The following is a 21,552-nucleotide window of genomic DNA, read 5'->3' on the forward strand; positions in this document are numbered from 1 at the left end:
GGGCTTGTGATACTATCGCATATAATGATCTCCCGGCGGTTAGATTATCACAAACCCCAATGCCAATGGTATTTAAGACCCTAATTGAGACCGTTATTTTCTCTCCCGCCGCCCATTAGAGCCTAGGGTGTTTGGTGGTTCCTATTTTCTAGACGATTAAGAGCGTTTACATCATCAGCAGCTCGGAGATTAGATCGGACGGGAAGATCTATGATACTTTCAAGGTAGAATACAACTTTAGGGTACGAAGAAGATATTATCCAGCTAGAATTTTGAATCACTAAACACGATAATTTGCTGGCCGAATCTTGTGGGAAGCAGGCGGCACTTCGACTATCCTACAATAAAAAACTGATTTGACACCCCCTAAAAATGCAAAGATGACGACTTCTTCACAGAGGAACTAGTCGGAAAAATGGCGAGCGGTATTCAGCGTAGCCCAAAATGTGTAGGTAGCTGCAGCAAATGACGTATAGTCTCGCTAAATCTCCACCGAGCTTTTAATGGGTTTACATTGCAATGATTCCAACAGTGAACTATTTCAACGTTCTGCTAGGTTGCAATGGATTGGGAGAGATGTCGTCCCTACGGTCACTTGCGCTATTCTCGAACCTGCCGCCTGAGAGGTGCTAGAGAACCTCGCCAGTCAATGCCCCTGACCAACTTGAGACCACCATGATCATCTTGTTTGGTACAAAACATACCCAGAAGTACCAGTGGTATGTGCCAACCAGCCCAACCCGCATGATTGAATGAAGTTGCAGGAATTACTTATTACTTATGGCCTTATGATGTCTGAGCCGAACACGATGAGTGTCTACGGGGAGTCCCGATGGGTTATGATGGACTAAGGACTACCTATTATCAAATCTAATTTCGAGCGACGCGCCGGAATTCGGCGTATATTCCCATTGCAAGTTTGCTACGATATTGGCATACTTTATTGGTATGTTAGAATATTACTAGATGTAATAAATAGAATGTGGGGTGTGTCGTTGAGACTAAAGAGACTACCACCCCTGGAGTATGTGTATGGGGCGGCCTCGATCCGAACCTATAAAAAATGTGGGGTGAATGGGGATAAGAGAATTCATATGTCGAAAAACTTAACCTGCTAGAAGTCCCATTGTATAAAGAAACTTGGATTCTTATTTTCTTTTATCCATAGAATTGATGGCCTCTTCGAAAGCGTAGATCATTCCATCGTAGAGCTTGTTTATAGCTTCGGGCGAGCTGTCGGTCCCTGTCCAAATTACGCTAGCCCGTAAGGGAAATAGAATTTGGCGTAGACTTTTGGTGAGCGGCTTAACGGAGTGGAATTCGGGAGTAAATTCCCTCAAAATAGTCTGAAAGCCATTTTGATTCATGTCAAGAGATTTGCGTACCGCTAGTTCGTCCCAGTCGCCATTACTCCATTGTCGAAGCCGACTTGTCTCTGGGGGGTCCTCGGTGTGGTTCGTTATGATTGCCCAGAGGAAAACATAAAGGAATGACTCCAGGCCGTGACGATAAGTATGACATTCGCTCTTCAGAACTCCAATGGCCATAAATGGTCTAGTGCCGGTAATGTCAAGCTCTGTTTCTGATCCTTCGGCGAGCTTTATTGCGGAATCGAGGTCTATCAGGATCCCTTGGGGCTTTCCTTCCTCTTGACCATCCAGAATGATCATGTTCCCAGGGGAAATATCTTGGTGAAGTATTTTGGCGTCGTAACAAAGCGACCGGTGACATTTAATAGTATCACGAAACACTTCGAGCAACTCCAAGAGAGACTGAAAAGTATGAAGAGGTCTGCCGACAGGGGAAGTAACGATGCAAGTAAGGATACAATTTTGAAAGAAGTTATCGGTTTCTTCTGTATATTCAACAAGTCCGTTAGCGTTGCAAGTAACTTCCTGTCGTTTCTCTTCCGTCTTAGCGAATCTTCTTTGTGTCCCCCACCGGAGGCCTCGACGAAGATTTGCTCTACTTTCAACTTCTTCGTAATAGTCAAGGGAGACGGCACCTCAGGCAGATTTCTTCTTGGCTAGCTTTAGAAGCTCGTCCTCCGGACAATCCCTAGCCCAACGCCATTTGAACTTTATGACGTAATCCCATCGATTCGAATTAGGTATTTTAGCCCGGTAGCAAGTTGTCCCGGTGCCAACAAGGCCTTCGCGGGACGCGATTGGCTGGCTTTCGAGATAAAGCTTCCCCAAAGAGGGCATCACAACACTATCAAGAATAATATAGTTACCGCCCTTATCAGTCTTAATGATGTTGGTTTTCCCCAGGTCCTGATCCGTCATCCGCTGGTAGCTGAGAATAATAGAAAGGAATTGGATGAAATCTTCCTGAACATCGAACAGGTCGCTACAATATAAGCCAGATCGAAGGCCCAAAGTTCGATCAGTGAGCCGCGAATGTAGAAGCCATGTAAAAAGAGCCGCGTAGGCTGGCTAGCGAAGACTTGGTGTGCGGCCCGACAGAGACGCAATAGTCCGTCCTGATAAGAAATGCAACCACGGTGGTTAAACTGACCAATGACCTGAACATGGTCCCATTTCGCCTGTACGTCGGAGGCTGGCGAAACGAGCATGGTCAAGAGAAGACGTGCACCGTCGTCATCACTCTCGTGCTTGGGTGCTAGATTGTCGCTGGATACAAGCCATGAGCCTCGAGCGCCGTCAAGCTCCCGTGATACATAGTTAGAAAACCATTGTAGGAAATTTTCCGGTAATGGGGCAGCTGATGGAATGGCACAGCGGCCACTGACTTTTCCGCCTGCCTGAATTTCCAAGAAAGCATTTTGGTGGATATATTGAAAGTTGCCGAAGTGTTTTTTGATAAATCCGTTCATGGGGCCGTGCATGCGGCCGTCTATGTTGTTAAGGATATCTTGATCAGAGACCGGTGGAGCTAGCAGATGATCTACCGCCGTGTGATTCTCCATGGTCAATGGAACGTACTGCCGCTAATGAAGGGTCCGGTCCTTTCGTATCCGCGACCTCGGGGATTCTGGTCTGCCGCCGAGTGCCACACGACTCCCACTGGTATTACTGGTTTGAGATTATGAGATCTCTAATGTGCATTGCAAATAGTGGTGTGGCTGTGGTTGAGGTTGAGGACCAGTTCATTCCAGTGAAATAACTCGTAAAATCGGGCATAGGGACGGCGTTTAATTGATTCTATGAAGAATTTGTTGGACGTGTGCTGAGGTGTGGCTGGCCAATCAGAGCCTCAGATCCCTGTGGCTGGGGAGAACCTGTACGACCTTAGAGCGAGGCGAAGCGAATAACGCAGCTAGTTTCCAAACATTTAACCTGCTGGAAGTGCAATGTCACTGTATGAAGAAACTTGTTTTTTTTTTTTTTTTTTTTTTCGGAAACACCCTGGCCGCGCGATCATAACGAGGTCGAGGATATATCTTGACAAAATAGCCGGGGGGGCCGGTATGCGATTGTTAGTCGTAACAATTCAGGATCATGATTCGAGTCTCTTAATTTCGACGTTCGCGTCCTTGGAGAGTCGCGTGACTATTATTCGAGGTCTTGTTCAGGGGTAACGTCGCGGCTCTGGGGGCGCGGAGTCATTCTAGGCGCGAAGATAGGCAATACGATACGATGTCGAGAAGAGGCGGGGCAACGAGAATCGAGGTGGTGAAAAATCTTAGTTGGTGTTGTCTTGACAACTGGATGGGTGGGTGACGACACTGGAGAGATCGTGCATGGGCTGTTTCCGAGTGGTAGGTGCACCGGTTTCCCAAGATACCAACAGACAAGAGCTTATAACTGGGTTTAGTAGTGAGGGTTTTCAAGAAATCCACTCACACTGAGAAAGTGTGGTGTAAGTGGTAAGAGACCGTTCTTCCTTCTCTGAAGGTCCATGGTTCGAGTTGCAGTGGCGCTGGTTTCTATGAGAGGATAGCCCAAACCATCCGACAATACCTCCGAGTAGCCCTCCTCCCTACCTAGAAGACACTTCTCCCGACAACCCGCTTTAGAAGATACTTCTCCCCCGAACCTCCGCCCTTAAAAGTCCGACAATCCATAATATAAAAATATATAATATAATACCCTATCCATCTCTGTACAAACGATCCCTGTCTCAGCCAATGGAGAACCAATCTTTTTGCTATTTTCTATATATTTTTTTTCCTTTGATTTTTTTTTTCACTACAGGATCTTGCTTGAAATCCCTCCAACCTTTTCTGCCCGAATATTTTTCTTCAGGGGGCTTTCGTATGCAAAATGCAGAACCTCTAAAAGAATCCAGATGAGTAGTCCAACTGATTTCACTTCCGGATTCACCCCTGGTCCTAAAGGTATGTCAACTTTTTTTTTCTAACTTTGTAACCATACACGGGAAGCCAAATGTAACGATTTATGATGTATGCAGGTATATGTAGTCTAACATATCGCCATCTTTACGTAGAAATTCGTAAGGTTGTCGTCGCGCCGTAGGTAACGTTGCCCTCCTGGGCTTATTGCAATAACCGCGAGAATCTGCAATGGGTTACAATAGACTACCTAGAAACTATAGGCTGATGAGCTTGCTTTGATCCTCATCGCGAGTTTCGCCACGATCTCGGCATCGCGCTTCGGTTCGTCGAACTGACTAGGCGTAGGCGCAGAAATCATTCGACAGAATTGAGCTCGACGACAAAGAGAGACAGTTTCTGTTAACTTATAACCTTTAATACTATCGAACTTGCAACGGATTTATGGTGTTAACTGCGAAACGGATTAGCGGACCGAATAACATGTTTATGGACATGAGGCCTTGCATTATGCCACTCAGCTTCTTACTTATTCTAAGTAGTAGTAGACTTGACCTGGAACTCCAATGCTTTGATTTGAGGCTGTACACATGTGGAGGCGTCTATAATCATATATATAAAAGCTGCAGGACATCTGGAGGTCATTGTCAGTAGTTGAACCATATAGAGCGATACATCCTGGGGAGTGTATGGAGGCAAGGGAGCTTTTAGAATAAAGAAGTCATTCGTGTATGTATACGGTAGCTTTCTTAGCAGTTCTTTGCGATCTCTTCGCGTAACAACAGTTATTAACCCCCTCATATGGTTGGTCTCATGGCAGACATGAGTGAATGGAATTATGTAATGGAATATGATTACGTAATGAATGATCGTGGGCGTAACAAAACGGTAGTGAATAAAAGAACTTAGGTAGGGAAATAAACAACTGGATATGGTTGGGTAGATATCTACCTATGTATGTGCCTATCCATCGAAGCAGATCGGTATATACGTATGTATTTGAGTTGATAGTCTGCGATGGATGTCCTAGGACGTTAATCGCTAGATGTAGTACCACCTGTGTTGCTTGTGGCAAACTCTTCGGAAAACGAAGCGAATATTGTGAGACCTCTAAGGTTATACTCACGGACAGTTGCGAGGCGCAATGATGTAGAGTAGCAGCACCGATTCTTACCGTTAGAATCCTTTAGGGAATGTTCGAAGCTAGGAAAGACAAAAAGTTAAAAGAAAAGAAGTTAAACGCATTTCTTAATAGAGCAAGGCTTATTATGTATTGTAATGTATCGTATCGTAGCTACCGCGTTCCTGCATGACGCGCACCCATTTTTAATCTTCGTTCGGTACATGTAGGCCCAGGTACCGAACACAATAGACCGGGGTGGTGGTACATGGTGGAGATTTTCACTCAGGGGCAAGCAACTTTGGAATTGACAAACTTGACCGAGATTAGCTAGATTCGGTGGACGCGATCGACCGATGAAGCGATGGTGTGCCGTATTTTCCCTAGCGTGTGCTCTGTAATGCACGTCAATCGAACTCAATCGTTGTACCAACTTCGCTAGCTTACTTTTGAGGTACATGTACCTTCTGTATACTAAGATACCTTGTAAATTGCGAATGGCCCAGAAATTCTTCTAGTTGACCTTCGTTTCCCAAATTCTTCTTCTATTCTTCAACTTCGGATCCAAGACAACTTCGTTCGTTCGATTGTGCCTAGTTGACCTACTTCGTTCTTTTTGGCACTCTGTGTAGTTGTATAGTAAGTATTCATCAGCTTAGTCCCTGTAAGATTTATTAATCCGTATCATCTAGGAATTCAAGTCTTAAACGCGACCTCGAGTCCTCTTTCGACCTTTTCCGAGTCTTCCGCGTCCACCTATGCAACATACTCGAACCAATTGATAAAGCACGATGATGTACTCGTCCACCCCAGCCATAGGAGCAGCATTGCTGTTTTCCTTGGCATCTGCTGTACCGAATGTTCGTCCTAGGGATACGACCGATGCAGCCCTTCAACCCTGGGTTACAGTCAATGATGATGGTAAACCAAGTACAGTCACGCCGGTTCTCAGCACCGTCAGCGGAACGCCTACCGTCATATCAGGCGCTCCCCACGATTTGACCGCTACCGTCTTTACTGAGACAAGTTACGGCAAAGTTTCTACTAGCACAGGTACTGCTCCGATGGCTACCGCTACTGGGGGCGAAGGAGCCGGCTCGTTCCAGGCCTGCCATAATAAGGATGGAGATGGTGCCCCTTGGTGTCAACCAACTGCTGGATCCCCATTGTATCCTGGTGTTACGTATTACTGTACGCGATGCCTTTTTGTCTGAAGCAATTATGTCTTGAAATATTTTATTAACTCGTTTATAGTTACTTGGGACCCATCCTACTTTACGGTACCGAATACGACCATTTTAGTCCAGGGCAACTACGTCAACGAAACCACTGGCGAAGTTACTGACCAGGCCTTTGAATCGCCTAAGTGGTCCGCGTCCTGGGGTTTCTGGAGCTACAAGATTGAAGAGAGCTTGATGAAGTACCAATCTGCTAAGAACATAACCTTGCAGCTTGCTACGTTAGCTACGGGCGGCAACGCCAGCCAAATCATCTCAGGGCCCACAGTCTTGATCACTCATTATCCAGGCTACCAACCCGACACCGGCAAAACTCCTGATAAGACTGCTTTGGCAATTGCTTTGCCGACTGTGCTTGGTTTCGTCGCGTTATGCCTAGTCGGAACTTGCCTCTGGAATAGAAGAGCTCGCAAGATTGGTCTCGGCAACATCATGTCTCGCGGTCGACACGGATATGGCGTTGGCAAGAGCGCTCGTTCTCGAATGGGTCTGGGCAAGCGAAACAAGGCGAACGAGCGTATTCAATTGATGGAGCGGGAGCTTGAAGCTGATGGTGGTGACGTCTACCGTGATATGCCGGACCGCCCGAGACGAGACAGCGATGCACTGGGTAGCCTGGCTGGAACTCCGACCGAAGAACGCCGTATGGACTTCCATGGCCCTGGTTCGCGAGACCAACGAGATAGGAATTTATTCCGTGATGAGTTGAGAAGACAGGATAACGAGAGGCTCTAGGGGACCCTCTTGAGACCTACGCCGAGCAAGCAACCCTATAGTAAGCTGGAGGTTGATTTTAATACGGCAGACAACATCAATCACCACTGAATGAGACATTTACATGTATGTGTAGATGATTACGAGCATATTATTATTATACATGGGCATAGGTTACGTTTCAATCACGACGTTGTTATCATGGGAGGGGATGAAGGGTCGTGATGACAGGCAACGAAGCGAGCAAAATAAAATTGAAATTTAATCGAATATTCATAAATGAGATTCTTTCTAGGCGCCAATGGAGGGATAAGCATTCAATGCTAGCTGCCCTCCAAGATGCGCGTACAAAACATTGCTCCCTTCTGCTATTTCCTCCTTTCGAATCAAATCCATCATGCCTGCTAAACTCTTACCTTCGTACACAGGATCCGTAATGAAAGCCTCCGTTTGAGCACCAAACCGAATCGCCTCCAGTGTCTGCTCATCGGCAATACCGTACACGCCAGCATGATACCTATCATCAAGTTCGATATCGGCCTCCGTAATATCACCCTCCTCCAACCCAATCTTCACCGCCGTACCCTTCGCAATGCGCAATACTTGATCAAAAGTCTGCTTCGGCGTCGCAGACGCGTCGATGCCGATTACCCGCCGTTTCTTTGACCCGAGTTTCTTCTGCGCGAGCTTGAATCCGGCGACCATACCCGCGAACGTAGAGCCTGTTACCGCACACACGATCACGGTATCGTAGAATACGCCAGATCGTCGCTCTTGCGCTTCGACTTCTAGCGCCCAGCGCGCGAAGCCGAGACCGCCTAGTGGGTGGTCGGAGGCCCCGGCTGGGATGTAGTACGGTTTGCGACCTGCGGCTTCGAGTGAGGATTGGAGATGTGCTAGGGTGGGTTTGTGCTCGATGCCGAAGGTGGTTAGGGGTTCGATGCGTGAGTCTGCACCCATTAGGCGCGAGAGTTGGATGTTGCCTACGGCGCTGTAGAGTTGGGCGTCTAGGGAGGATGAGGAGGTGTTGGGGGAGGGTGTGGTGGAGAGATCGACCCAGCGTTCTTGGATTAATGCGGATTGTAGACCTAAAGCGGCGGCAACGGCGGCGACTTGGCGTGTGTGGTTCGATTGTACGCCGCCGATTGAGACGAGGGTGTCGGCGCCTTGGGATAGGGCGTCTGCGGCTAGGTATCTGGTTTGGTGGTTAGAACCGAGCGCGCGTTCTTAAGAGTGGATAAAGGATACTCACTCTAGCTTTCGAGTTTTATTTCCGCCATACGCGAGTCCTGAGTTGCAATCTTCGCGTTTGGCGTAGACTTGGACTTTTCCACCGAGTGCTGCGGATATACGCGGTAGATGCTGGATTGGGGAAGGCCCGAAAAGGAAGGATTCCCTCGGGATACTAACGAAGGGTTCAGGGATGCGGAGGTCAAGATCGGCCATTTTCGGTAAGGTAGTGGTAGCTTGGCACTTAATTACGGCGGAGTCAAGCGAACAAAGTAGCAATGGAATGAGGAAAGCAGTTAATTTATAAATTATATTAATTCCCGAAATACCTAACCCATCCGTCGTACGCAGCCCTATATATAGATGAGCATCTCGGCCAAGATATATGACCGAAGTCGGATGGTGATGGTGGGTATAAGACGGAGCGGAGAGGAGTGAAGGTCTCTCCACTTCCAATGCAGCTTCAGATATTACTAGCCAACCAGCCTTGAAAAGTTATCCCTTTCTAGTAATAGTTCTCTGGGGGTTCTATTTTAAACTTATAGCGTAAACTTAGCTTTGCTGGAGCATTATCTTTAGATCATTTCCCTTAGTAATCTATCAAAAGGGGGTGAAGATATCTTAGGTACACGAGTACTTAGACCATCCGACGTATAGATATTGATATATTGTCTACGGCCGCAAACTCGGGGTGCTATATGTTATCTACTCTAGATGAAATTGCAAAAACACCGGCTATTTGTTGTGATTCGGATGGAATTTACCATAATCCAAGGCGTCCAGCTAACCCCTATTTTGTGTAACTTGAGGCCGCTTGTATGTGAAAGGAAAAGGACTGGGAATCACGTTTACTTCCTAAATCCAAGATAAAACAATCATGGGTTGATACGACGTATGCTTAGACCATCAATTTTATCTCGAATTTATCTGAACATTTACGTTCCTGTGCATTACGTGTCAGGTTGCTCTTCCACAATCACCGGCATGTGTGTGGACGAATAGTCGCAGAACCCAGTTACTATTAGTTCGTGAACTACTTCATCAATCCCATCACATCTGGCATTCAAGTACATGTAAAGCTGTATTAACGCCGCCTCATGTCTGTTTGCACAGGGCAACCGCAAGTTATCAGCAAGCGGGTCATGCGAAAAAAAGAATCGCAACTTGGGTCGGCCATGCTACATGGACAAAACAATTTCACATAACCTCCCATTCTTTTCTTCGCTTACCACTTCGAGGCCAATGATACCATCAATCAATTACCAATACCAAGCAGTTCTTTAGTGTTATCAAACACAATGAATTCGGCAGTACGTCAACAACAATCCCAATTTTTGCTCCCTTGGGCTAACTACATTAATAGAAACCACTTCCTATCATTGCCCAGCCCTCTGAGGCAGGGCTGGCCGCATATGAGTTAGTATAAACGGCTAGATTAATATTCATCTTAACTGACATTGAATTTATAGAATTATCCTGGTACACGGTTTGGCAACCCATTTCAAGAAAAGCTCGCAAGCGGCAGAGTGTCAACGCATCTTGGAGACTTGGGTTATCAAGGCAACGGAATCAATCCGTAACAAGGTTAATGTTCGCACTTTTACTTTTGATGGAGCGCATGTTCTACATCATGGACGATTCGCGCTGTCTCAGGCGACGATTGAGTTATCCCGAGCGATCGGCCTCATGAAGGAGGAGGCCTCGTCGCCGATGTTCATTTCGGATCCCGACAACGGCATCAACAATCCACCTCGTGTCACCATCTTCATCGCCCACGGCATCGCAGCATGGGTTGTCAAGGAACTCCTGTTTCTTTGGCGCGACCCGTATAATCGAGTCGACCCTAAGGCGCTTATTTTCCTCGACGTACCGGAGATCCGACAGCCTTCAACACCCATTGACTTGCTGTCGGAATCGGTCCTCGCCAGCTACCTGAAGGATTTCTCAAAGACGTTCCGAACGCCGCTTAAGCGATCTAAGATCGATGACTTGACCGAAAAGATGGGTGCCATCGATACCTGCTTTAAAGACCTAACAGGTAAACGCCCTAGTCCGTGTGAGGATATCGCGGAGGTCGCGGGGGTCGTGGGGACCACAGAGGGAGAGAAGGAAAACTCCGGGTATGTCGTGAAGCTGTGGTGTAGTGGAATTTGGATGTATCCTCAACTTTTTCGCAAGTTTGAAACAGTGGGTTCAAGAATACCCTCATTCTTATTGTCTTTCTGTCTAACACAAAATACAGTCGAAGCTCAAGCAACTCATACGAGGAATACGCGCGTTCCTTCGCATCGGGGGCAAGTCAGAGGAACAGAAGCTGCTAGAGAAAATTGGCTGGGTTGGCCTGGAGAAGAAACTCAAGGAAGCAATTGGAGCTAACGAGGATGTTGATGATGAGGATGAGGATGATGATGATGCTGATAATCTATCGGATCACCGCTGCAGCGCCCAACAATCCCGTTTGAACAAGGGAAAAGGTAAGTTAGAGAGTCCACCCAATCGTGTTATACTGGCTAAATACCCCGCGGCAGAGAAGGTTACTACGCGACCTGGGATGCTAAGGGCAAGGCGATCGCCTTCCTCCACGTCATCACCACCCTCGTTACCTCCCATTTTAGAAAACACCCAGTACGAGCATCTTACAGAGGCAGGCCCGTCCAAGGTTCAGGGCAGCAAGAAGACGGATATCGAAGACGAGGACGAGAAGAAGTTCTATGATCCCGACGATGCGATTGCCCAGCGTGACAAGGCAGCGGCTGCAGACGATGATTTAGGAATGGCGAGCGCAATATGCCGACTTCAACTGGTCAAGTACCACCTACAACGAGAGCTCGGCCCGAAGCACCCCAAGACCTTAATCATACGACGTGAACTCCTGTTGACCAGCCTTGTCGACGGGACGTGGTGTGGCAAGCCTATCACAAAGGGCCAGGATGAAGAGGCACAGGAGATGGAGAACGAGGCGCGTGAGATATTCAAGGGTCTTGAAGAGGTTTCTGGACCTCTACATCGTGACACTCTGGAGGCGCTCCTCATCTTACTGAGCGTACGAGTTACGTTGATCGAGAACGAGAGCCTGCCCAAGCTGGCCGGCCAGACTACCATGAATCTACTACAGGAGAAGCTTGCTGACCCGACCGTAACAACACCCGAGACGCTACCGCATACCCTGCGTCTCAAGTACAAGGCTGCAGCTACCTTCGCTCAGATCGATGTACGTGGCGATTTAGAGCTGCAGGAATTGTTGGCAGAGATCGATATGCTTCTAGCTAATGCGGAGAAGGATTACCACGAGTTAGCCAAGCTGAGACAGGATGTGCTAACGAAGATGGATGAGTTGCACGATTGGCGAGAGATGGAGCATGAGAAAGAGGCGGAGAAGGCGAAGTAAAAACAAGAGTACATAGGCTTAATAGCAAAGTAGTGCAGTGGTCGCGGACGAAATGAATCATTGTATCGTATAGGTAACTCACTAAGAGTACGGGGAATGACGCGCTATATGTTAAGGACTTTTAGCGGATAGCTCCCTGTAATTACAGTGGTTGCTGTGGTGTTGAATTACCTAAATGATGAAAACCCCGCCAGAACCTATGAAATTTACCTCCCAATTTACTTTCGTCTACGTACCAAAGTACCACCTAAGCATGAGAATATACTCCTGAAATACGAAGCGGTGCTCCATAGAATCGATCGACACCCAGATGGTGTTTTAGGAGATTCCAGGCGCGGTACTAAGTGATGGGTTGACTCCGATGATCCCGGGTCCGTTTTGGGCTTGTTGTTGAGTGGTTGCGTTCCTGGTTGCTCTCCAGGATTCACCAACGTGCGTTCTTCTTGACTGGCCATGATAACGGTCTGTGACCAATTTCCGTCCTCGCGTACAACTTCCATGAGATTACTTCCGTCCACGAAATAGGCCGCCATTGAGCCATTCTCTAACCGCAGAGCCGAGATGGGACCCGTTAGTGTACCGTTTCCAACTCGTGTATCCCACCCTAACCAGCCCCCACTATATCGGTTTTCGATGATACCATCAGCCGGGCTAGAGTAATAAATGAACATCTCTAGGTCTACCTGCTTAAAGGCAACTGCGGTGATAGAAGATCCAGGGGTGGCTGTTCTGGAATAACCGCCTCTGTAAGGATCGGGATTCTCTCTTCCCTCGTCTTCGACCTTATCCCAACATAATTCACCAAACTCGGCCTCCTCAAATTTACAATAAAGCCTCAATCCGCGATGCCCAAGATGTTCGAAGTTTATTGCTGCTAGTGGCGAACCAATGGCCGCTTCATCTCGGAGAATTGAGCCACGTCGCCATTCGGACCTGGGGGCCCACCCATGGAGAATACGGATAGAGTTATCGATATCTTGGTAACAAAGAATTATGTTGCCATCGCCCCAGGACGTGACGGCAAGTTCACTTGTTGGCGCTGCTTGAATTCTATGTCTACTTAGTGCACCATCGGTCCATCCCAGAACGGGGTTCCATGATCGTTCCTGGATGAGATCATTGTTGTCAAGGAAATAAACGCGAACCTACGGAAGAACTGTGAGTCTTCTGGTTGCATAATACGAATAGAAATAAGCGAATGAAATTTAAAACTCACCACTGGTTGTCTATGACCTCCTATCTGCTGCCAAGCAGTCGCTGCAATAGGCGTACGCAGCTTCCCTTTGGCGATCTTGTCCTCGGGTCTTCCCCCCTCCCAAGACGAGCCATATTGTTTCCGGGCAGCTTCTCGAATACCTCCATCAGTTCCTTATTCAATTATGGCTATTAGTAACCCCTTTATATCTTTACTGCGAATCAAGAAGGGAGAGGTGGTTCCAGTTTCATGTGCAGCACTCACCTTGAATATACAACCGCTATTTTTCCACAAGTCAGCCCATTAGTAAGTTACTATAGACAAATATCATGTAAAGGGACATTCTGCTTACCCGTTCGCCAGACCAGCCAACGGCTGCAATACGGGTATCTTTTTCGATCGGACTATCATCAAAGATTTCTTCAAGTTGACGAGAATCATTACGTTCTCGCAAGGCTACGGTATTTCTCCTGCAGCAGTCACCAAAGAAAGATAACCCCGCGTTAGAATCACTCTTTTCCTGTAAGATTTTCCGTAATCTGCTTGCCCCGGGTCTTGCCTTGGGTTCATGCTGGAGCATGTCATGAATCCACTCAAAAGGCTCATTTGTGATATCATTGTTTTCCTCCTCGAGGATCCGTATCCACAAGAGAACGTCCGATAGCCTTTCGCCGTATGAAGAGCCCCTGGAACCGCGGTCGCCGAGAAACGTCGATATTTCCTTCACGTGTCGCCCCTTAAGGACAGTCATCATCTCCAGGAAGACACACCCAAGTGACCAGATATCTGCTGTAGAGTTTCTCGACTGCCCTTCCCTGGTGACTTCAGGGGCACAGTATAAGGGGGTTCGGGCAGCAGGAGCCCATGTTGTCGTCCGCATTGTTTCCTTCCAGTCCAAAGATATACCAAAATCGGCTAAAAAGACTTGTCCGCGATGTACGAGGATATTCTGGGGCTTGATGTCATTATGTCGTACGTATACCTCGTGATGCAGATATGACAGAGCGTCTACTAGGCATCCGAAGTATCGAAGTAGTAGCGACTCTTTTTGGGGGTCGATAGTGCTTTCATCGAGATACATCGCCAAGTTATAGTCGGCAGCCGGATCCATCAAGATCCCGATGAACTGGGGTGACGTGAAACTGCCGACTAGCCGCACGATATTCTTGTGTGACGCACGCTTGAGCATGGCTAGCTCTTCACCAGCCTTCCTCTTGCTGCGCTCTATAGTTTTAAGCGCGTAGATCTGATCTGAGTTCCCTAACCCAACTTTATACACAACGCCCGAGTCTCCTTGTCCTAAAACTCCAATTTCCTTAAGGCTCCCTCTCCATTGGTCTTGTCGGAGGTTGTAATGCGTATCGAGCTTTTGAAAGGTAGGCGTGTCGATCAAAACCTTTTGTTGCTCTTTTTCAAATCGGGCCAATGCTCCAGGGCTATCTAGGACGTCTATGAGTTCCTCCTTTTTGAAGGGGAGCCTATGGTCCGTCGTCTTCTTCTCCGAAAATCTCTTCAGAACCTTATATACATCGTCGGTTGATTGCATACTATTATGCAGTACTATGCAGATCTTCGTGTATTGCTCCAACCCAGGTTCGACATCTTTGAGCTGGTCCGCTACTTGTTGTATATCGTCATCACAGTATTGGCGTGGCGGCTGGATTATCCTGGCGATGTTCTTTACTGTCATGCTGCTAGGGTCTGTTAATGATTTATCCTGCACTAGAATTGAGCCCGGGGCATCGTTACCCAGCAGGCTAGCCCTATGGTCATGGCCTTTTGACTTCGCGTATTCCTGCGGCGTCCTTCCTTTGGCATCTCTCGCATTGATATCGGCTGCTCGTCCCAATAGTAGTTCAATTACTCTTATGTGGTTAGAGAACGATTGGCGCCGCCCCTTTGCCGCAAAGTGAAGTGCTGTCTGTCGATTGTGGTCTTGCGTTACAACTTGAGCTTTGGACATCAGCAGCTTCGAAACTATGTCCGCATTTCCATGACCAGATGCGTAGAAAAGCGGTGTTCGCCCTTCATCATCCCGCACATTTACGTCGGCGCGCTTTTTTAGCAAAATTTCAACCGTAGTTTTATGACCATACCCAGCTGCACAGTGAAGAGCTGTTTGGTTACTGTAATCCCGTAGATCGACAGGAGCCCCTTGGGATAATAAATACTCCACAACCTTGTCTGATCCATGTGCCGATGCCTGGTGAAGGACTCCCACAGTCCTAGGGTCCCCCCTCTTAGAAGAGACTAGTTCTCTCACTTCGTCTATATTCTCTGGGCTTTTGCATGCCTCGACCAACCTTTGATCATCGGTGACGTCTTCACCTTCTAACATGAGGCTACAACATGTAGGTGTAGAGTTGCTTGGCGATGGAACGGACTTGATCCTCTGATAAACTGATTCGATGCTGGGTCGTTCATCTCTATCTGGGCTTAGCATATCCTGGCAAGTACAAATTATCATATTTTGCCAAGCTTCTTCCGGCGTCATTCGCTGCTGTAAGGCAGTCATCCAGAGGTGAACATCATTCAACCTTTTCGCGTAGGACGAGTCGTTCGGGGATAGATGGATCACAGAGCTGAGGCTCTGTCGCTCAGTCGGATAAGAATAAGCCACGAGCATCTCTAGGAATACTGCGCCCAGCGAGAATATATCAGCTGATCGGCCCCGGGTGCTTCCATCTTCGACTTCAGGGGCAGCATACTGAGGTGTCCGGGACCGCGGATCGTTGGGTTGCGTTGTTGGGAGGGTTTTAACAAGCCCTAATTTCGATATTCCGAAATCCGCAAGCAGAACTTTCCCATCCTTTACCAATATGTTGGGCGGTTTGATATCGCGGTGTGTGATCCCAAGACCATGGACGTAGGCCACAGCATTAGACAAGCACTGGAACCAACCGCAAATCTTCGAGTTTTTTTCCGAGCTCATTTGACATTTGAGGTAGGCCCGAATGTCGCCCTCTGCGCGATCCATCACGATGCCCATGAAGGACCTCGATTCATCTTGGGACTCTAAGTAGAAGGCTGTCTCAAATCTAATTATATGACGATGCTTGGCATAGTTCAAGCATCGGGCTTCTCTTAGAATTAATCGTTTCATGTGATCGTTGAATGACTGCTCATCAGGTGCTCTAATTCTTTTAATTACGAGCCGAGGATTGGGGCCAGTAGTGAACTGAGGCTCGCGTTTGCGCTTGACAGGCATCACAGTAGTATCTGACCAATCAAGTTGTAGATCAGTTTCATAAGGAAGGCCGTCAAGGCCCTCATATTCTTGATATTTGATATCGTGAAATTCCTCTACCAGAGATGACACCATGTTGAAAGTTCCGTGATAATAATGGCCAATCGAAGTAATTAAATAGATTATTCAGGTGATTAGTTGGATGATGAGTTGGCAAGGTAGAAAAATTCGGCTTTAGGGTGGGTAGGTCTTTATACTCCGAAAGATCTGACCGTATGCAAAGAAACAAGTTAATGCGGCAGCCTCGTCCAAAATGTCAATGTCCAGGAGACGGTAGAGAAAGAACTTCATGGCTGCGATATGGTAATACCCGAAATGAAACCCTCTGCACATAATACCGCCGCATATCATCCTTATGTAGGCTATTGAATGATGATTATGACTGCGCTATTTGCAAAATATGCAGACACGGCGGTCAGAGAGCAGAAGAACGATCCTTCCGATCCAGCCGGTGGGGGAGATGCTACCCCTAACCGCATGCACTCACCCGGTGCCCTCGCGTATGAGACACGGAATCGACTTGCATATACATACCTAGGTATTTTGCACTTCTTCTGCGCTTACCCGTAACCGGCCGGTTCTGGCCGGCGTACGGCGCCACTGCTACATCACACACCCTTCTTTTAATGCAGGCTCCGTCCCTTCCCCGCTCTCGTCGAGCTCCCAAGTTCAATTTACCACCCCGTTGACCATCATTCTATTGACGCTGTATGGCCCGACAGCCAATGTCTTTGGATAAAAATCCACAGCGTGATGTGCTATACTAGATGAGCTTACCTAGGTAAATTCCGTTTGGGCTTCGTCCGGTTCGGAGCCTGGAACTCAGGGTGGTCGGACACATGCGCCACTGACGAATTTATTGCACCTTCGCAGAAATCACTAGTCCTATGAATGGGCGGATATTGTGATTGTCATATTTCTGATGCAGGATATCAGTTCTTCTGTACAATGCAGTGTCACCAAAACTCGACAATGTACCTAGATACCCCGGTAGTTACCGCGTATCCGGTACTTTACCCTTTCCCCGGAATGGATGGTGACACGAAAGCTTTAGGCTCAGATAGGTTTCGTATAACCTAAGTACGTGGGTAGCCCATCATTGTAGGTGTTCGGTCGCTAGGTAGCTACCAGACATGCATTCAGAACCTTTACTTAGAGCATGTGCCTCCTTGATCGCTTCAAAGTGCACATATTCTTGCTATCCCAACGTCCTAAAATAATTGGACAATAACACCGAGATATAGACACGAGAATTTCAGCATGGACATTTTCAACACTACTGTCTCAACAGGCGCTATGGTCATTCAGTTCCTAAGCGCTTGTAGCGAATTTTCATCGGATGCGAAGTCTCTTAAGGCTCGCTTTGAATGGGACCTTAGAGCCTTGAAAGAGGCGCAGCAGTATTTTTCGGAAGGGAATTTTGGTAGCGAAAAGCAATGTTTGCAGCCCGAGGACGAGGCCCTTTTAAGACGCACATCGGAGTATTTGAATAAACTTGTGGATAAAGTCTACAAAGGTCTCCATAGGATTGAAAGGCAGAATTGGTTACAAAATACCATTAATATGACCACCTGGATAGCGAGGCGATCGCAGATACAGGAAATGGCGAGAGAAGTGCACGAGTGGACGGAGAGGTTGAATCTGCGAGTTCTTGGTTTGCCTAAAGAAGTCAGAACCCCTATCCCCACCGCATATTGCAAGAGAAGGGATTTTATACAGTCAACAGTCATCAGCAGTGGTGATAGACTGCAAGAATTTCTAGCTCTTTCGTCGAGAGCCAAATTATCGCGGGCAAACGCGATGCTGCTGAGGAATCCGGAGGAGCTTGTCACACAAATTCAAGCGATTGGGGATGTCTCTTACCTTCCACCCCAAAGTGGAAATCAACAGATAATCTTCTGCTGTCGGAAATTTTCAGCGAAGAGCACATCCGAATTTGACACGTTTATGTCTGAGATGGGAGAACTTGCTGCGGCATTGAGCTGCCTCGACCCTGCCATGGACGTTCGAATCCTCAAAGTCAACTATTACTTATATCACCCGGGCTCGAGTCAGTTCCTTTTTGCCCAATTTCCGCCGTACCATGTCGATTGCATCATGACGCTTGAAGAGTTTATCAAACACGACCCGTTTCCTAGCACAGAAACAACCTTAAACGACCGTTTCAAAGTCGCATACAAGCTGGCTGAGGCAGTCTTTTTCCTACACACGGCGGGATTTTGCCACAAAAATATTACATCCCATAGTGTCGTTATTCTTCGACAATTTGAATCCAAAAGTGGTGCGAAATGCCCTCCTGCGACGATTGACGAGGCGTATTTGATGGGGTTTGATCTTATACGTGGGGTCGATGCGAAAACCTATAAAGACGGTACGCACAACTTATACAAGAGCGGATTACCAGAGAATGTATGGAACTTCGATATTTTTCAGCACCCAGCTCGACTTCAGGGGTATAATAGTCCGCGGTATACCAAGGCACATGACGTCTACAGCCTTGGCGTTGTATTGCTGGAACTCGGTTTTTGGCAGCCACTCTCCTCGGTCGTTAATCGAATAGATCGAACCAATCCATATAGTTGGACCCAGGAGCTCCTCAGGATTGCCCCCAATACTCGCCGAGTAATGGGAGGAAGATACCACCGGATTATTGAATGGTGCTTAGGCTTGCCGGGGGATTGCAACATTGAAAATGTCGATTTAATGCAGGAAGTGTTAGACCCACTCGAGGAAATAATGAATATTTTATCATAACGAGAGGAGAAGGCATTTCCCCCCGAGAAAGGAGCCTAGATAGGCGGATTTATGGCGTACGGTGAGCTCTATTTGGTTACCCCGCATAGGGAGGTAAAGCACCTATAATACCCTGTATATCTAGGTGCTTTTATCTAGCATACCTAATTTTGTCGCTCTGGTTCAACTATTCCGGATACTAGCATTCTTTATGTTGAGAGATTAAGATTGCCGTATTTAATGTTATGTCGTATCTTCATTATGAATGCTATTGTAGTCGATTCCAATCAAGGAAGGCCGCTATCCAGCAACCATTCATTTATCCAACGGTCAGAATCCCACGATGCCATTACCGAATGACCGTGTGCAGATGGGTCGAAATTGATCTTACCGAACTAGCGGAGCTTGTCCTTGCTAATATCCCGGGTACTCCACGCGTGATAATCTAGAAAGCGACGGAACTGCTTGTGTTTTATTTGGGGATCTCCTGGGTCGAATATTCGGGATGTTATGTGGTAATGATTAAGGTCCGCGATACACCCGTGGTTCTCGCGAGGCCGCCAAAGATTCGAAAGGTGGATATATTCTTGGTCTGAGCAGCTCTTCACGGCGGTGTCTAAGACAAAATCCCACGGTTTGCTAATTAAGTATATGTTCTGCACACCAAATGCTCGGTGTTACGAAACCGAACAGCGGGGGATACGTAGAAATTTTGGCTAGTAGCACCTGGGCGATCATCCAACGGAAACCACAGGCGCTATAACATGCTATAATCATAGAAGTTTCGAAGTGCTATAGGTGCTCTTAATCTGCTGGCGCTCTACATCGTCGGCCGCTGGGTGGCACATCTTGATAGCTCGAAGTCGGCTTGTCGACCTCCCTCTTCCGTTTGCGATAGCATAGAGATTTACAGAGTAAGCATCCATATTATATCCTAGGGGTATTCGAAAGGAAGACGACAAAATAGAATTTCAGATATGTATTATAGGGGCAAGCTACAACCTTCATTGCTTAGGTATCGGGTACCTTGGTAAGTCGTAGTTCATTCCCGATTAGGCAATGTTTCTCCATTTCAGCCAATAGGATGACGCACCTCCGGAGCCATATAGGTACCTAAACTAGAACGCATGGCATGCCGTCCTGGGTGGCTCCTTCTGAAGAGATAGGAATAGCCGGTGTCCATCACATAGTAGCATTTAGAAATAAAAATCTGTTTACGGTATCATAGTTCAGTAACTCATAAGGATTTTGAGTAAATTCGTGTGTAGTTCTTCACGAGTAATGTATATGTCGCTGATTAATGACCTGGGCTCTGTCTCTGCTTTAGCGGTGGTTTTCACCGGAACGTAGGTCCTTTTCTCCCCTATAAGAGCAATGCGACAAGCCTAATTTTTAGCTGCTTCAGCTGCACCCTGGGGGTCGTAGGCCTCAACTTCAATCTCGAAGTGCATAATAGGCAGGCCAAGCTCCTTAACGCCAATTTCGGTCCATACAGGCTGATGATCTGGCATCCACTTCCGAAAATTCTCAACTATGCGTTGGTGTGTCGCCTTGATGTCGGTGCTATACGTTACAACACGGTAAACTTGGGTCCAACCTTTGCCACCAGCGTGCTTGAGATTCTCCTGCACATTCTCAAATGCTTGGTCGATCTCCTCATCCAATTTCGGACTAAATTCTAGAGTTTGGCGATCCCATCCACCTAAAATCATTTTGTTAACCCCACCGAGACAGAAATCCAAAGTAAGAGGGATACACACCTTGACCGGCGCATACAATGCGATTCTCAACGCGAATGGCTTGAGAGTAGGACATTTCCTTGCGAGCCCATTCTCCAGCCCCAGGGTAAGAGTAAGTCTTGCAATCTGACATCGTTAATTATTGAAATATTTAAGCTGGTGGATACTGTGGAAATAGCTAAAGTTCGATGTTGCGCAATAGGAAAGTTATAGATATCCCATGAAGTTTTAGGGGGTTTGGGGGTTATATAAATTTCCCGGGTTGCTGAAATCTAGATATCGGGAAACCACCGTTAGCTGTGCTATTAACCGGCTATTATTCAGCACGAAGCTGTTCGGAGAGATTCATAGCAATGCCAAGGATTGCGCCGTAACTTGGCAATGGTAGGTCTTGAGGGACATTGATCATTGGCCGGCCCTTAATTTAGACGTCGTTTGGGCCTTCCAGTGCTTGGTTTGGTGTATATAGAGCCGCTAAATACCTAGGTAGGATAACGGCGCCGATTCCGTTGGTGTAATAGGTGCCGGCCTCGGGAACTGGCTCTCTAGGCATATTGTGCACTTATAAGGCAACGGGTAATAGCGTGAATATATGCTAAGAATATAGAGAGCCGAGCGCTGAGCTTCAACGCTTAGTAGTAACGTATAAGGCATGCCTTCTTGTAGGTACCTAATGTATACCCAAGTAGC

At 47.2% G+C, this 21,552-nt stretch overlaps 7 protein-coding genes across 7 annotated transcripts; 3 read left to right on the forward strand and 4 right to left on the reverse strand.

Moving 5' to 3' along the window:
• Positions 1 to 1,148: 1,148 nt before the first annotated feature.
• On the reverse strand, positions 1,149 to 2,932 carry F4822DRAFT_436336 (FunK1 protein kinase; the record flags this gene model as incomplete). Its single annotated transcript, XM_051462299.1, has 3 exons — positions 1,149 to 2,005; positions 2,054 to 2,298; positions 2,340 to 2,932. The coding sequence occupies 3 exons, from the start codon at positions 2,930 to 2,932 to the stop codon at positions 1,149 to 1,151; spliced, it is 1,695 nt and encodes a 564-aa protein (XP_051318711.1).
• A 2,969-nt stretch (positions 2,933 to 5,901) lies between these two features.
• On the forward strand, positions 5,902 to 7,602 carry F4822DRAFT_392635 (uncharacterized protein). Its single transcript, XM_051457226.1, has 3 exons — positions 5,902 to 6,017; positions 6,071 to 6,569; positions 6,633 to 7,602. Exons 2-3 carry the CDS (start codon positions 6,170 to 6,172, stop codon positions 7,349 to 7,351), a joined length of 1,119 nt encoding a protein of 372 aa, XP_051318712.1. The 5' UTR covers positions 5,902 to 6,017; positions 6,071 to 6,169; the 3' UTR covers positions 7,352 to 7,602.
• Positions 7,603 to 8,938, reverse strand: F4822DRAFT_392638 (putative 1-aminocyclopropane-1-carboxylate deaminase). The gene is made up of 2 exons (XM_051457227.1): positions 8,583 to 8,938; positions 7,603 to 8,525 (listed from the first exon to the last, which is right to left on the reverse strand). The coding sequence occupies exons 1-2, from the start codon at positions 8,774 to 8,776 to the stop codon at positions 7,622 to 7,624; spliced, it is 1,098 nt and encodes a 365-aa protein (XP_051318713.1). The 5' UTR covers positions 8,777 to 8,938; the 3' UTR covers positions 7,603 to 7,621.
• Positions 8,939 to 9,858: 920 nt separating this feature from the next.
• Positions 9,859 to 11,948, forward strand: F4822DRAFT_426141 (uncharacterized protein; the record flags this gene model as incomplete). The annotated part of the gene is made up of 5 exons (XM_051460490.1): positions 9,859 to 9,870; positions 9,924 to 9,976; positions 10,030 to 10,747; positions 10,803 to 11,034; positions 11,089 to 11,948. The coding sequence occupies 5 exons, from the start codon at positions 9,859 to 9,861 to the stop codon at positions 11,946 to 11,948; spliced, it is 1,875 nt and encodes a 624-aa protein (XP_051318714.1).
• Positions 11,949 to 12,166: 218 nt separating this feature from the next.
• On the reverse strand, positions 12,167 to 16,894 carry F4822DRAFT_441685 (kinase-like domain-containing protein; the record flags this gene model as incomplete). The annotated part of the gene is made up of 4 exons (XM_051462890.1): positions 13,496 to 16,894; positions 13,408 to 13,423; positions 13,165 to 13,316; positions 12,167 to 13,093 (listed from the first exon to the last, which is right to left on the reverse strand). The coding sequence occupies exons 1-4, from the start codon at positions 16,463 to 16,465 to the stop codon at positions 12,167 to 12,169; spliced, it is 4,065 nt and encodes a 1,354-aa protein (XP_051318715.1). The 5' UTR covers positions 16,466 to 16,894.
• A 666-nt stretch (positions 16,895 to 17,560) lies between these two features.
• F4822DRAFT_146740 (uncharacterized protein) lies at positions 17,561 to 19,256 on the forward strand. Its single transcript, XM_051452919.1, has one exon. It carries the CDS (start codon positions 17,651 to 17,653, stop codon positions 19,142 to 19,144), a length of 1,494 nt encoding a protein of 497 aa, XP_051318716.1. The 5' UTR covers positions 17,561 to 17,650; the 3' UTR covers positions 19,145 to 19,256.
• A 1,104-nt stretch (positions 19,257 to 20,360) lies between these two features.
• On the reverse strand, positions 20,361 to 21,324 carry F4822DRAFT_392651 (YjgF-like protein). The gene is made up of 2 exons (XM_051457228.1): positions 20,884 to 21,324; positions 20,361 to 20,825 (listed from the first exon to the last, which is right to left on the reverse strand). Exons 1-2 carry the CDS (start codon positions 20,993 to 20,995, stop codon positions 20,509 to 20,511), a joined length of 429 nt encoding a protein of 142 aa, XP_051318717.1. The 5' UTR covers positions 20,996 to 21,324; the 3' UTR covers positions 20,361 to 20,508.
• Positions 21,325 to 21,552: the final 228 nt, after the last annotated feature.

The sequence above is a fragment of the Hypoxylon trugodes genome (assembly GCF_022578975.1).
Source record: "Hypoxylon trugodes strain CBS 135444 unplaced genomic scaffold F4822scaffold_2, whole genome shotgun sequence".
NCBI classification, from domain to species: Eukaryota; Fungi; Ascomycota; class Sordariomycetes; order Xylariales; family Hypoxylaceae; genus Hypoxylon; species Hypoxylon trugodes.